Genomic DNA, 14,337 nt, shown 5'->3' with positions numbered 1-14,337 from the left:
TACCAGACCTGTAGTTCTGCCAAGATTTCTTCAATAGTTTATTCTACTAATTGAGAGCCAATTTAGCACAAGTAAAACTTCGTTGCAGGTGTCCTTTAACATTGCAGGGGAACTGTCGACAAATCTGCAAATACTGAGGTCCAGAAAGTCAAAGGTGGCGCTCAAAGGCACTGCAACTGCTCAGTATAGTATTCAATCCTGATAGATGCCACTGGAGTAACCCTGGCCATTCATCTCTTCCATATGCTGGAACACCCCCGCACCTCTGTTTACTTTAAACAGGTTTTGTACATGGCACCCGTCATGTTTGAAATGCTTGCATCATGCACATATGAACATGAACTGGAACATGTAGTTCCACATTTTAGTGTGACAGCAAGCTTTCTGTCCACATCGGAACAACTTTCATATGCACCAAGTGTATAGAAGTTTCACGCACAACTAAAGTTACACTGTTGTGTCTTGCGTGAGCTGGTTCAAGTGCTTGTGCATCCACATTGGCATCACCATGCTCTTCTTAACATTCAGCAAGTTTCATACGCAATATTCTGGGTACTTGCAGTACGGTCTTACAACTTTAACTCTTTGCAGCAGCAGATGCTGCCATGTACCGTATGACTTAGCATCTGACGAGGCGCGGGCCCTAAGCCAGAAAAGTGGTGCAGTATTGAAAACCTAAATTTGGCAACAGCCAAACGGGGACCATCAGCTTCTTGCGAACACCTGCCTCACGTTTAGATTGATTCTGTGGTCAGACAAGTACTCCGCCTCGGCGCTCCATTCACCGCCTGGTTTATCACCACCGCACGTATCCGCAACGCAGCTCCACGGTGCGTTATCCTCGCGCGGTAGCACGAGCGGTACGGCATGGTAGGCCACTCTGGATTCGCCCGTCATCACGACGACGTCGCCACTCTTCAGAAACATGGCCGTCGGCTTGACGTCTTTGGTCGCCCCACCGATGAGGAACACGGCAGTCTGTCCGAAGCTCACGGAGAACAGAGGCGAATCGAGGTCGAGCTCGGAACGGTCGACGTGACCGCTTAGCGTCGAGTTCATGGCGTAGTAGTTGACAATCGCGGCCTCGGGTTCGAATGCCGGGTACCCGAGTAAGGTAGCGAGTTTCTTGGTCAGCGCCTCGAGACAGCTGGGAAAGGCGGTCGCGTTTTCGAGGTCGTACACCTTGGAGTCCCAGTCGTGGTGCAGGCCCAGCGTGACCCACCGGAGGTTCTTGTAAAACTCTTCGCCTTTCAGCGATGCGGGAAACGCGTCCGGCGGCTTCAGCGCCTTCAGATTAGTGCAGTTTGGTGGTTTCGGATACGAACGCAGCGTTCGACTCACCCACTGACGTTGTCCACGAGGCGTGAAAGGATTGGGTATTACTATGAGACCCCGATTAGCAGGTACGGAGTAGCATACCAGCTCGGAGTCGTTTATGAGACCGACTTCGCTGCAATCCGGCGTCGTCTGCAACTGCGCGTGCAGTTCGACGGGAAATTCCTCCGGCCTCTCAAAATCGATCACTTTGGACAAATCCGGTCGCACGGCTTTCCTCTTGTAGTACTTGAAGTCCTTCTTCAAGATATCGCCGCAGTCATCAGAGTACATATTACTATAAAACACTACTTTTAATGATCTGCCTGGTGTGCGCCACACGCAACTTGATCGAGTGCGGCGAGGTGAATAAAAATATGCCTCTAGTTGTTGGTCAGTTACAAATTACTGACGTCACTTATTAACGAGAGTTGCAAGATCATTACTATCACTTGAAGGCTGAAATCAAACAGCATTCTTTATGTTGATGTAAAAAAGACGCTTTGAACACCCGCTTTTTCAACTTAAGCGTTACAGCAGCTCATTAACTTGCGCCTTCCTATAAAATATTGCAACAAACAAATTTTGTCACCTTTCAGTGGCGTCATACTTTGCAAATTGTTCAAAACGCTTAAAATCGAACGCAACGTATGTACACGATTGATGGACAGATAGCACTACCTTTTCAACCGTAGTAAGCAGCAAGCTCTAATGTGCGTGTTACAAAAACAAAAGCCAGACTTTATATATTATTGTTAATTTAAATAAACAATTGCTAAGGAACACATTTTGTAACATTGAAAACACTCAGTGAGAACGTGAGTGAGAAATAACGCTGGCGGCACGTTCGCAGAACATCCGCTCGCGTCGCTGCGCTCGTCTCGTCGCGCCTTGATGTTTACTTTTCCCTTTCTCCACACATCCAGCATGGATGGTGTCGCTGGCCGACGAGCATCCTGTTAGGTAAGATCTTTCGACATCTCTCGCGCGCCTCGCGTCAAACCGTCTTCGCCGATCTTTGGTGGACCGAAGAGGACGATACCCGAATCACCGCCACCGTGATCCTGCGGCTCGTCCGACAGCCCCATCCCCGGAATCGCAGCATCCGCACCGCCTCGAGTCGGTCTCCGTTCACCACATTTTTTTTTTCTCTCTCCGCTCCTCTCCGCTGGCTGCTCCGAGCGGGTCGCGGAACCTCCGAAAGCTACGGTAAAACTCCTCATCGATTGAGCGCTCTCTCGAGATGGGGGGAAATTCTGGTTTCTCACAGCACACAACCGAGAGCCGTGGTGTGCGGTGCAGTAGCTAAGCGCTTCGTCAACACCTCGCTCGCTCGTCGCGGCGGCTCGATTTCGCGCTGCTCTCAGAGTAGGAAATGCCGCCTTCTCATTTTTCTTTTCTCTTCAAACGAGGGCTGGAATGCTTGTGAGCACGGGCGAGACCTCGCTGTGCGCTGAAAAATGCTGGGAGAAAACAAGAACGCGGTAAGAAGAAAAACCGGGACAAGGAGGGAGAAAAAAAAAATGCACGCTTCTCTCTTCTCTTTCTTTTTTTATTCCGTCTCTCGCTGGGGACCGTTCCTAACACGTTTTCTCCTTTTTCTCGCCTATGGCCTCGTTTCGCAGCAAACGCGCGTTGAAATGGATATGAAATGACTATAATTGGACATGCGTGAAAAAATATCCTTTCGCCATAACCAGCTGTTCTCGCGATCCCTGTACGGAAAGCGGTTCAACTCGCGAGGGAGCACTTTCGGCCAGCGAACGTGGCGAAAAGCGAGGTCGGATACCCGGCCCACGATTTGGCGAAATCGGTTTGTTGTGGCGGGCGCCGACGCGGTTTGTTCTCGGAACGAGTCCAATTAGTCGGTCGTTTCGCTGGTCGATGGCGTAAATTTTCGTGGCAAAGGGACGGCATTCTGGAAGCGTCGTTCACTGCGTTTTTCGGCGCGTGCGATGTGCGTAAGCACGGCTTCCGAGCGACCGTAACCGCACAGCGGGATCGCATTGCTGCTCCGGTTCTCGGCGCCCTTCGTCGATCGAACCCCTTGTGCGAGTTGAACGCCGAAGCAGGCGTTGCAAACGCTTTCCTCAATGATCTAGGCAGCGGCGGCGATCGCACGCGGTAGCCTAGGCCTGCTGATGAATGCATGAAGCAGGAGAAATTGCTCGTCGGTAGCCAAGCGTTGCATTAGATCACCGCCCGTCGTTGCCGAGAACTCCGTAATTTAAAGCGTGACTCAACTCATTTCCGGCTCCTTCTCAGAATATATTTCGCCTATGCATCTCCCCATCAAGTTTGTGTGTCTTTTTTTTTCTTCCGTCTCGGAGCGACGACCCTTCCGCGTTATCGGCCTCATTGCGTGTTATCAACCGCGCCCTACGGTGTTATCGTCATGAATAAGTCGAGCTTGACATCATAAACACACCTCGTTCAGACAGAGCACAACGGTCACCGTTGGTCAATGCGCTTTAGCTTGTCTGGAAACTTCCTTGTGGTGTCGGAAACTTCAGAGAATACGGTGCGAGTGAGCAACAAATAAGTTCTACAATTACTATATTAAGCTGCAGTTTGGTGACATAGTGTATAACTTACATGAGAAGTTCTGGAAATATTCAAACGAATGTCTTACAGATAGCTTTCTTAGCACCCCTCTGTGTACTCATTGCCAGATTGCAAAGGGTGTCCTGTTCTACCATCGTTATTGCTGGAGTTGTACGATCACCAACAATACCTTGATAGTGTTGGGTCCCCTGTGTTCCATTGCTCTGACTGCAGCGTACGCAGTGTTCTTCAATCTGCTAATATATCTTGCTCTGGCAGCGAGTGTTTTCTATATAAATTTAAACATAAGGCCACTGGTGCACAGTTTACTGCCAACATATCTGAAACAGTTTGAAATGCTTGAAGATTGTTGAAGTTTGCCATTGTTACTTGTACATGCTCAACAAAATGGAGTCACTCCTTGCGACTGAAATGCCTTGCAGGCTTCGTCTGAAAAAAAAAAAAAAAAAAAAACTTATCTCACGTTATGTGGCACAGCTGTATTCCTGACAGACCGTTAAGTGCTTTTCGAGAGTGACATCTGCTTAACTGCAACAAACACTCGGGCCAGTCTGTGCAGAAACTGTGACTACGTGTGGCTGAAGGGGCCTCGAAAATCACTTTTACACTCGTATTAGTGGTTGAAGGACCTCTCTTGAACATTGACATTAATGGCCTTGATGTCCTATTTAGAATTTATGATAGTGCAAGAGTGAAACCAGGGGAAGTCAGAACGCTGTGCGAGCCTAAGAAAATCAACATTTTTTATTGTTAATTTTTTACTTGATCCCATATTTCATGGTGCCCTTCACTGCATTAATTTTCATGGCTGCTGCCTATCACTTGTGAGCAATTTAAAGTCATCTTGGGGCATTGACATCTAAGAAAAAACATTTGTTAATGCTAAATAGTGAACCAATTTTTGCCAACACGCCACTTACACTTTGACAGCTTGCCGGAATATAATGATGAAAATGCGTAATCAACATTGTGGGAGGTTTTCTTTTTTACGCGTGCTGGTTCTTGTAATAACTTCCTGCCTGCACCATATAGAAAACACAAATAGACTGTGTTGCTGTTCGCTTTCATTTTTTAAACTGTTCCGTGAGGTTGCCAAACGTAATTAAAACACAAGAGGACTAAACACCCAAAATGGGGGTTTTGGGTTCTTGTGATCCACAAGCCAGAGAAGCCAAATTATAAGGCAAAGTGGAAGGACTGCATCAGAAAAATAACACTCCCCCTTTATCAAAGTCTTACATTAAAGGCCTGAGAAAAAAGTGGATAACATCTGATAGAGTGATGTGACAAGCTAATCAAAAATGGGAAAGAGTGAAAAGTTATTTGAAGAATGGCAGAGTGTTTGGGGTCATAATGGTATCAAGAGGAGTGACCCCATGTAAGAATGAGATATTGCTAAGTTAAAAATTAAGTAATTCAAAAAGCCCACTTAATGAATTGCTTTTCATACCACCCAGATCAGTAACAACTAGCTAATATGTGTGTCTTCTTGCTTTGATGTAATCACTGTCTACTTTAGGCAAGACCACTTTTGAATGAGCTACAGAAGTGTGTAGAATGGCACTTTGAGGCATACCATTCTTATGGGAAACCCTTAACAGTGCTTCGACCTGCCGTGGTTGCTTAGTGGCTATGGTAATGGGCTGCTAAGCACGGGATCACGGGATCAAATTCCAGACACAGTGGCCACACTTCGATGAAGGCAAAATGCGAAAACACCTGTGTACTTAGATTGAGGTGCACGTTAAAGAACCCCAGGTAGTCCAAATTATTCCGCAGTCCCCCACTATGGCGTGCCTCATAATCAGAACATGGTTCTGCCGTGTAAAACCCGATATTTCTTTTCTCTAACAGTGCTTCTAATTATCCTGACATTTGAGCATCATTCAAATGAGCCTTTACACGCTGTAAACTAGAATCTTGTGCAATACCAGTCATTAATGCCCCTTCAGGCCAGGGGGGAAAACGCCGTAACAGTTACTGTTGTGGCATTGTGGCTACCACTGTAACATTACAGCTATCACTGTAAGACAGGGCACAGCTGGTGAAAAAAGACATTCTGTTTCAGGCTCCCGTGCTGCACTCTTCGCTTAAGCTTGCTTGGTACTCAGTCCCTAGCCTTACTGCAGCCCTGACACACTCATTGCAACAGCTATTGCTGTACCATAACGGCTATCGCTGTAAACTGGCAGCACATCTGATAGAAAAAGATGTTTTGCTTCAGGCTCCTGTTCTGTGCCCTTTGTGTCAGCTCACTTTGTACTTGGTCCCTACCTGAATTGTAGCCCTGACACACTGTCTCTCTCATTGGTCCTCTAAAGCAGGGTCCCAGTGGTGGCAGGGCATGGCACGCCATGGCAGCCATAAGCGGGCCAACCACGTCAGCAGCAGCGGTCGCCGACGGGAGTGCGCCCTGCTGCAGCGGCTCATCACGCTGCCCAGAGCCGACCCCCGTGGTGACACCAGTCATGCCAGCCCCCATTAGAGCAGGCGGGGGCCACGGTGACCAGAGGCTCGTCTCAGCAGCCAGGGTAACACTCAGTCCACTGCCACATGTATCGCCCTGGTGTATGGCCACTGCATGCACTGCCTTGAAAGCAAACCGAAATTGTTGCTGAAAACAATGTATTGAGTGTGAGTGTATGGGTGAAAGCAGCACAGTGAACCCTCTGTAAGAACCTGAAAGTTGGCTTCTGTGCCTAGCGCATGAATGTGAGCTAGTTGGAAGTAATCTATGTTTCATACTTTGCACGCAACACTGCAGAGGCTGTGTGGATAGTGCTGTCTGAGAAATGTATCACTCTGCACTCTGATCTGCAACATCTACAGAATAGCTTCTTGATATATTAGGACTTTTAACATATGGAGTTAATGTTACGTCAAAGTGTGTATTATTTGTATGCCTTCAGCTTCCAGTAAATAATGCACTGGGTTTTGGTAGCAAATGCAGGTAGTGCACTGTTGAAGCTTTGTAGTGAATGCAATGAGTGTTGCTCCACTCATCATGCTGCGCTTTAAAAGGTTCAAAACTGCTGTATCATCCATGTTACAATTGCTTTGCACATTGTGACTGTAATGTTTGAAACGAACTTTGCGCCAAATTATGCAGCACATTCTGATTTCTTCCAGTTGTGTATCACATGCTATCTTTTTGTCGCAGAATGTAGACAATGTGAAAAGTTGTTCTAGTCTCTGCGGTGTGTTGCCAGATACGTATGAAATGAACTATAGTCATGGTAAACTGTTGGCTGAATTGCAAAACAAGAGGCAACATGAAGCATATGACTGGTCTTTCAATGGTTCAGATGCCCCCTGAGTATTTTTTGCTCAATCACATCTTCCATAGGGTAATGAGGCTCAGTAGCAAGGCTAAGTTATGTGTGCTGTAGTATTTTTCAAAGCACAGACACCCCAATGTTGCTGTGGGATATGAAACCCCATGACTCAATAAATATTCACTCCTTCTCCAGGATGGAGACTTCAAGAAGATTCGTCGACTGCTACAGAAACACAGGGTCAATGTCAACGCCCGTGATCCATCTACAGGGAACACTGCTCTCATGGTGGCATCTTTGGTCCAAGACCCTGATGTAAGTGTCCAGGTCATCATGTAGCTTTTTTTTTCTGAGAAGATGCCTTTCGTCTTTATATAGCCCATATATTAACAGCTGAAAGGATATTCTCTCTGCCCATATGAGTTTCTAGCAAAGACATGTGCTTACCCATTATCTCTAGCTTTATCTATCCTTCTGGACGGTCAACCACAACATCTAAACGCATTGAACGCCACAAAGAAAGCTTGCTTCTCTATTTTGCTTCCCTGACCTCACAGCCGGGACTTGTTCTTGCGCCCGTTCTCGCAGGCCATGAGTGAGCTGCTGCAGCACGGGGCTGACCCGACGCTGCACAGCTACACAGGTCAGAACTGCCTCGACTCCCTGCCGGCCTCCCTGGTGCACCTGGTGCTTGGCTTTCCAGACTACCTGCTCAAGGAGAGCCCCCACCGAAGCAATGAAGAGCGACGGCTCCTGCTTGCCGCATGGAGCGGCCAGCGGGACGAGGTGAGAGCACATCCTCACCTTGCACCTGAAGAAAGCACTTACACCTGAAGAAATGTGGGCACGTGAACGCATGCATGAAGTCACTTTCCATATCAAGGGAAACGAAATGCAGATGAAGGTAATGAGGAATCACGGGAAGTGACGAGGTTCAGAAACTTTCAAGATTTCAGTTGAAGCAGGGCAGGGGCAATTTCAGATCGCTGAGACAGGCCGGCATCTCACAGTAGACTTGTGTCGAGAACATCAGACCTGAAAAATAGCAGAGGAGAAAAGTTCATTTACGTCCTGAAATTAATTTTGCAGTAGGTTTCCTCTGAGATGAACTGTGTTAAGCTGAATTCTGATAAACTGGGCAGTTTGGAGACCATTACTTCGTTTTCCTTCACTGCACTTCTGCTAAGCTGAAATTCTTGTAAGATGGATAAATCCCCAGTGTCTTTCCATTTGCATTAAAGTGAACTTGCTGTACTTAAATTTACAGACTTTCAAAGATGAACCAGTGTTCACTTTTTTCTCACATCAATTCAATTTATATAGCATACATGAACGGAAATCATTTGTGAGAATTTGTCAAAGCACGCTGAGCCTTCAAAAACCGGTTGTTTTTGTAGTCATTACTGTCCAAGTTTCCAAAAAGAAGTCTAAGCACTGTCTAAACAGTATAAGCACTGTTTCTTGCTACGTTTACATAAATTGCAATCTCCTAAGCTTTTCTGCCTAGTGTTCCGTGTTGTATCTATCAAGGTACGCTTGCTGTAATTGCAAAAGCGAGCTTGTGTCCTCCGGCTGAATCTCCAAGCTCCTCATTTTAATAAACATCCTCCTTGCCTTTTATCTGGCTAGGTCCAACACCTGTTGTCCCAGTCAGGGAATGGGGGCCTCGACATCAACTGCACCAATGCGGAAGGCTCTACACCTCTGGTGCTCGTGTGCCGGGACCTGGCCACTTTCCAGGAACTTGCCTCTGCGGGCGTGCTACGCTCGTATGACCCCCTAGGCGTGATACGGGTCCTTCTCGACCATGGCATGTGAGTAGAACAGCTGTTATCTGTTCAGAAAACAAGACAGACGGTAATTTCACATTTCAGTGTATTCGTGGGAGTAGTAACTCACTATAATCCAAATCTAAACAATTGGAAATCCTTAATCCAAATCTAAACAATTGGAAATCCTGCCTAATCCAAATGTACCTTAAAACGTTGGTTGGCTGACCTATGTTTTTCCAGCGCATCTTGAAGTTGCTATTCCAGATAAATGATGTAGACAAAGCATATTTAGCGCCAGCAAACAAGGACAGAAGGGAGACGACACTACAATGCGCTACACAATGGTGCTAAATATGCTTTCAGTTTACCAACACGCCCAACAAATGGTGATGTAGACAACATTTCTAGATAACTATAGCATGCAGAAGTAGGCTTCGGTAAGGCATGTGGTGTGGTATATAAGGATTTAATGTTTCAAAGGAACAAATAGACTGCAAGAGATTTTAAAAGAAAGTCAGTTGAGGACATGGGTGGTTTGATGGAACTTAGAAGATGGTGTTGGTGATGTGGTAGTTACCTCTCCTGATAATTAGGGGTTTGCAAATACAGTCAAATCCTGTTACTACGAATCCCACATTAATGAATTTCTCAAATTTACAAATATTTTAAATATCCCCACCAGATTGCCTATATTTTCAATGTAAAAATATTTCAGAACTATGAATTCCAACACAGCGCATATTTCAGAATACCACACATAGCTTATTTTCCCCTTTATAACCGAGGAACATCAGTATTATGAATTCGGCTAAAAGTAACAGCGTTGCAACTCTCATGTGAAACAGAAACCGCGAGTGCAGTAGCTATCATCATCCCCATGCCACAGTAGCTATCATCACCACCATGTCTAGTGCCAACTGCTTCACCACAAACTTCGCGACAAAGGTTTGGCGATGTTTGCGCGAAATCCAACGATGAATGCAGCTTGCGACAGTGCCAGGAAGAAGCGAAAGCAGTTTTTGCTGCAGGACAAATTAGACGTATTGCAGGAAACCAACATAGGGAGAAAGCAAATCGACGTGTGCAGACAGCGTGGCATTGCCCCATCGACCGTCCGACCATTTTTAAAGACATGGATAAGATTGTCAAGCTTCACCGGGAATCGTAATTCGCTCCTATGAGGAAACACACATTTGCTTGGAGTTTCTGCCGCCAAACAAAATGTCCTTGTTGCAAACCCTAGACCAGGGCATTATAAAGAGTATGAAAGCAGAATTTCGTAAGTGCCTTGTGCAGTGGTTGATTATCAACTTCCGCCTAAGGCAGCAGACTTCAATCAATATTTGTCAGCCAGCGGAAATGCTCACAGGAACTTGGTGGAACTTGGAGGCGTCCACGATTAGCAACTGCTGGCGAAAAGCAGGGCTCGTCAAAGCACCTATGCAGCTTGAAGATGACCTGGAAGTGACCGACAACAACCCAGAAGACCTGTGGACCGAGGTTGCAGAACTGCTGCCCGCCGTCTCTTCCTCCGACAACTACATGGAGAACGACAGCGCAGCACTAACGGTGGCGAACCTGACAACTGAAGAGATTGTTAACTGTGTTCGCGACGTCTCCAGTGACTACGATGACCCGAAGGAAGACGACTGTAGGTCGCCGAACAGAGAAGATGAGATTGTGTCGAACATTGATGTTTTAGTGCACATGAACAAAGTCCGCACTTTCATCGCTCGGTGCAATGACGTACCCGATTAGGTGTTGCGCAAAATGGAAGATGTAGACGCATTCCTAATCGGTCGTGTATGCTGTGTGTGCCAGAAGATAATCACTGATTTCTTCAAATAAAGCAGCTTTAAATTGAGTGAAACATTCTTGTTTGAGAGTATGCTTGTCTACACACGCGTCTGCTGCCAAGGTACGCCATTTTCATTCCTAGGTTTGTCCACTGGCTTATAACCGCAAGTTTTTCATTACAACAATATTTCAATATAACGAACGATTTTCAGCGGTCCTGTGTGATTAGTTATATAGAGATTTGACTGTACTCGAAAACTGCGAATTTCGGATCATATATCTAATATTCGACTCACGAATATTCGATTTTTTAAATATCGGTACCTTCAGTGAATGACCTGGCCGTTCGTGATCAGTACCGTGACGCACACAGTGTTCCCACAGTGCGCACTCTCTGTCGGTACAAGGTTTGACCAGATCAATCGAAACAATTAATGCTATGGGAACAGAGGAAATAAAAGCAGCGCTTGTGGAAAGCACGAAAACATGTGCCAAGATCAAGCCGATAAGCCACCGGAAGGCACGAGAGTTCAGTTTTCACACATGCAGATTTGCGCATTTCAGATATTTCTACCCACGTGCGAGCACACAGACAAGCTAGGCACGCATGCTCGCGGTACTTGCTGGCTGGTCGACTACGGGCCCAAATGCTTCTTCAATGGCTGTCAATCTAACCCGCATGTGTGATCTCGCAACTTATCACTGATGAGCCACCTGTAGGAGCATATTAGCAACAAGTTTTTCGCTACGGTTTGCAGCCCATTATCACATCGGCCCGCGGTCAATTTTCGTCACAGCCACACTGCCCAGCCAATTAGGCCTAATCGGAGCTGTATGGTCAGATGTCGGCGACTGTTACAGTTACTAAATCTACGCAGATCTATTCACAGCGGTCGCATGGCCCTCGTAAAACTGAAATATTGCCTCGCCTATGAAACCAAGTGCACGGGATGACCATTGCATGTTCATGGCCACCATAATTGCAAAATACCATACAGTGGCCCCTCATTCCAAAAGCCGTTCTTAGGCGCACAGCAGTCTTTTTTCGTAGCTTAAGCGACCCATCACAAGACCAGCTTTAGATTTACATAGCGGGCTGTCTGCAGCTGGGGATCAGCGCACTGATGCCCTGCTGCAGACACATTTATACAGACGGCAGATGGACACGGATTAAAGTAAAGGCAGGGGGGGTGAGAGAGTGCGAAGTGCGAACTTGCCATGGGCCTCACGATTTGAAAACTCATTACTGTCGGCACCAATCGCAGCCGATGTGTGCTGCGGAAATGACCATGTGGAGTAGTGCTGTGTGACGTGACACATTCCTTGTTTTTGTCTGTAACGCAGATTTGCCTTAATTAACGAGTTGACGATAACCCGCAGAAACCACCTGCGATAAAGATGCAAACAACTCTCCCGTTTACTAGAAGAAAACTTGAATGTAATACTCCCTAAACGATAGAAGATTGTCATTAAGCACAGTATGACCCACTGAGAACCCCATTACTATTTAGGACAACTTCGCTATTTCTTCAGCTTCAGAGGAAAAACAGCAATTAACTCTATTTTACAGACATTCTATTTCTAAAAGATATTTTCCTGATCTTTGTATACGAACTGAGCGGCTATCATTGTTGGTACACTGATTTGGTGTTCCCTTTAAGAAGAGTAGAGCATACCATACATCTCGATTCACGTGTACCTAAGTTACTGATAGTTAGCAAGATTCTTATTAGGTAATGTGACTAGCCTCCTGGGCATGTGCAGTACTGTGTTTTTTACACAAAATTTGAAACCATAAACATTTGTGTTTCTGCAACAAGAGGCGAGCTTTGCAAAAGCATTAAAAGATTTAGCAAAGTAGCAAAATCAAAATGTAGAACGCGACTCTCTGTGTCATTCCTAAGAAATCAGGTTGATGAAGGTGTTGAGGTGTGTGCGGCTCTTGAGAACTCTGCGACATTTACCCTTCGTATCACATTTTATTTTGCTGGATGGCCTGGCTTCTCCTTTCTCATTGTTAATTTCATGCAAATTCCCTTATATTCAATATTTGATTCAAAATTTATTCGGTATTTGCACGTCCCTACTGATAATCCATGTCAGACTAAGAAATTCGGTTATCTGTAACCAATCCAGTTCTTGTCCTCCACGAAACGTGTGCAGACTCATCCACCGTGACGTCAACCATCAGGACCGGCAGGGCAGGACTGCCCTGCACTATGCCTCCCACACATGCTGCGAGCACACGGCACCCGTCATTTCCCTCCTTCTTCAGAACGAGGCAAAAGTTGGTAAGGGCACAACATGGACTTTTTTTTCTTGTTTCTCCACAGCCTCCTGAGGCTCTGGTACGTACATTTGATCGTACACCCCAAACAAATGTGTCATTGTCGCTAATGAAGATAATGACATTTAAAAAGCATCACATAGATCTCGAGATGCTTCTCAAGCACATTTGATTAAACCTGTGCGGCAAAGTCAGTTAGTGTCCACTGTTAGAAAAACGCGGTAGATAGATGTCAGAGTGGTATGTGGTCATGTAGCGAGTTATGTCGCCCTGCTTGTGATGAAAAACAGTGAGCTGCACTGCACATTTATGATATATGAACTAGCACATTTCATTAAAAATAGCACTCATTAATTTTGCTTGTGGAACAGTTGGAGCTCTAGGCACTGATCTGTTCACCAAAAATGTTGTAAAGCCTGCTGATCAATAAACTTTGTGGCTAATCATTAGCTCTAATCAAAAATAAGGTTCCTCCTAATCTTGAAGGGCTGCATGTATCACTCTCATGGCAGGCCATGCACTGTGCCATATACCAAATTCTATGTCTTCTTCACCGAGAACGGTCCAAAGCCTGTGGCTAATTATAACTCTAATCAAAAATAATGCTTTTCCTTATCTCAAAGGGCTGCATTTATTTCACTCTTGATGCTTAGCAACTATGCATTGTGGGTTTCTAAGCACTGCGCCTCTTCTACTGTACTTTGCAGACATCAAGGACAAGCACGGCTTCTCGCCACTTCATTTTGCGAGTCAAGCTGGCTCGGTGGATGCCATACAGCTTCTCCTAGACGCTGGGGCTGATCCGAGTGCCACAGGCCTTGGAGGCATTGCGCCACTTCACCTTGCTGTAAGTCAAATCGCTTTCATTTTTGCATGCAAGCAGCCACCCCACTTATCACTGTCAGCCCATTTTACATCCTCTGCAGGGCAAAGGCCTTGCAGAGCAATCCTCACTTACGCCTGTCTTGCATCAGCCGGTTCCATACTATGCCTCAAATTGCCAAATCTCACTATACTGCTTTGCCATTTTCGATTGAGTTTTGTCTTCGTTTGGCACGCGTTGTGTTAGTACTCTCATAAACCACTAGTGCTCATGACCAGGCAGAAAATGACATCAATGGTTTCGCTGGCAATTTGCTTGCAAAGATTTTGCTCAGGAATTCTGATTTACATGTAAAAAGATCAAAACAAGATTCTAAATTGAAAATTATGAATGATTTTGTTGCATTCGCGATTGCCTAAGAAAAATTTTTAATTTGTTTGTTTTTGAGCATCCACCTTTGCAACATTTGAGCACTGGCTGCTGCTATGACATTGAGATTGATAA

General features: G+C 45.8%; 2 protein-coding genes across 6 annotated transcripts in view; one reads left to right on the top strand and one right to left on the bottom strand.

Annotated features, from left to right (window-relative positions):
• Positions 1 to 14: 14 nt before the first annotated feature.
• Positions 15 to 1,964, bottom strand: AlkB (alpha-ketoglutarate-dependent dioxygenase AlkB). The gene has a single exon (XM_075671921.1). The coding sequence runs from the start codon at positions 1,606 to 1,608 to the stop codon at positions 706 to 708; it is 903 nt and encodes a 300-aa protein (XP_075528036.1). The 5' UTR covers positions 1,609 to 1,964; the 3' UTR covers positions 15 to 705.
• Positions 1,965 to 2,185: 221 nt separating this feature from the next.
• Positions 2,186 to 14,337, top strand: part of LOC142560097 (uncharacterized) — a 37,235-nt gene continuing 25,083 nt past the window's right edge. For 2 of the 5 annotated variants that reach the window (XM_075671916.1, XM_075671912.1), the window contains exons 1-7: positions 2,186 to 2,277; positions 6,201 to 6,410; positions 7,350 to 7,469; positions 7,743 to 7,940; positions 8,784 to 8,968; positions 12,887 to 13,014; positions 13,718 to 13,857. In XM_075671916.1, coding sequence (XP_075528031.1) covers positions 6,234 to 6,410; positions 7,350 to 7,469; positions 7,743 to 7,940; positions 8,784 to 8,968; positions 12,887 to 13,014; positions 13,718 to 13,857 — 948 coding nt within the window. In that variant the 5' untranslated portion in view covers positions 2,186 to 2,277; positions 6,201 to 6,233. Of the gene's footprint in view, positions 2,278 to 2,319; positions 2,524 to 6,200; positions 6,411 to 7,349; positions 7,470 to 7,742; positions 7,941 to 8,783; positions 8,969 to 12,886; positions 13,015 to 13,717; positions 13,858 to 14,337 lie in introns of those variants that run through there. The other 3 variants (XM_075671913.1, XM_075671914.1, XM_075671915.1) reach the window with 3 other exon arrangements.

This window comes from Dermacentor variabilis, chromosome 10 (assembly GCF_050947875.1).
Source record: "Dermacentor variabilis isolate Ectoservices chromosome 10, ASM5094787v1, whole genome shotgun sequence".
Lineage (NCBI taxonomy): Eukaryota > Metazoa > Arthropoda > Arachnida > Ixodida > Ixodidae > Dermacentor > Dermacentor variabilis.
The sequence above is the reverse complement of the archived record's forward strand: the minus strand, read 5'-3'. Positions and strand labels throughout refer to the sequence as shown.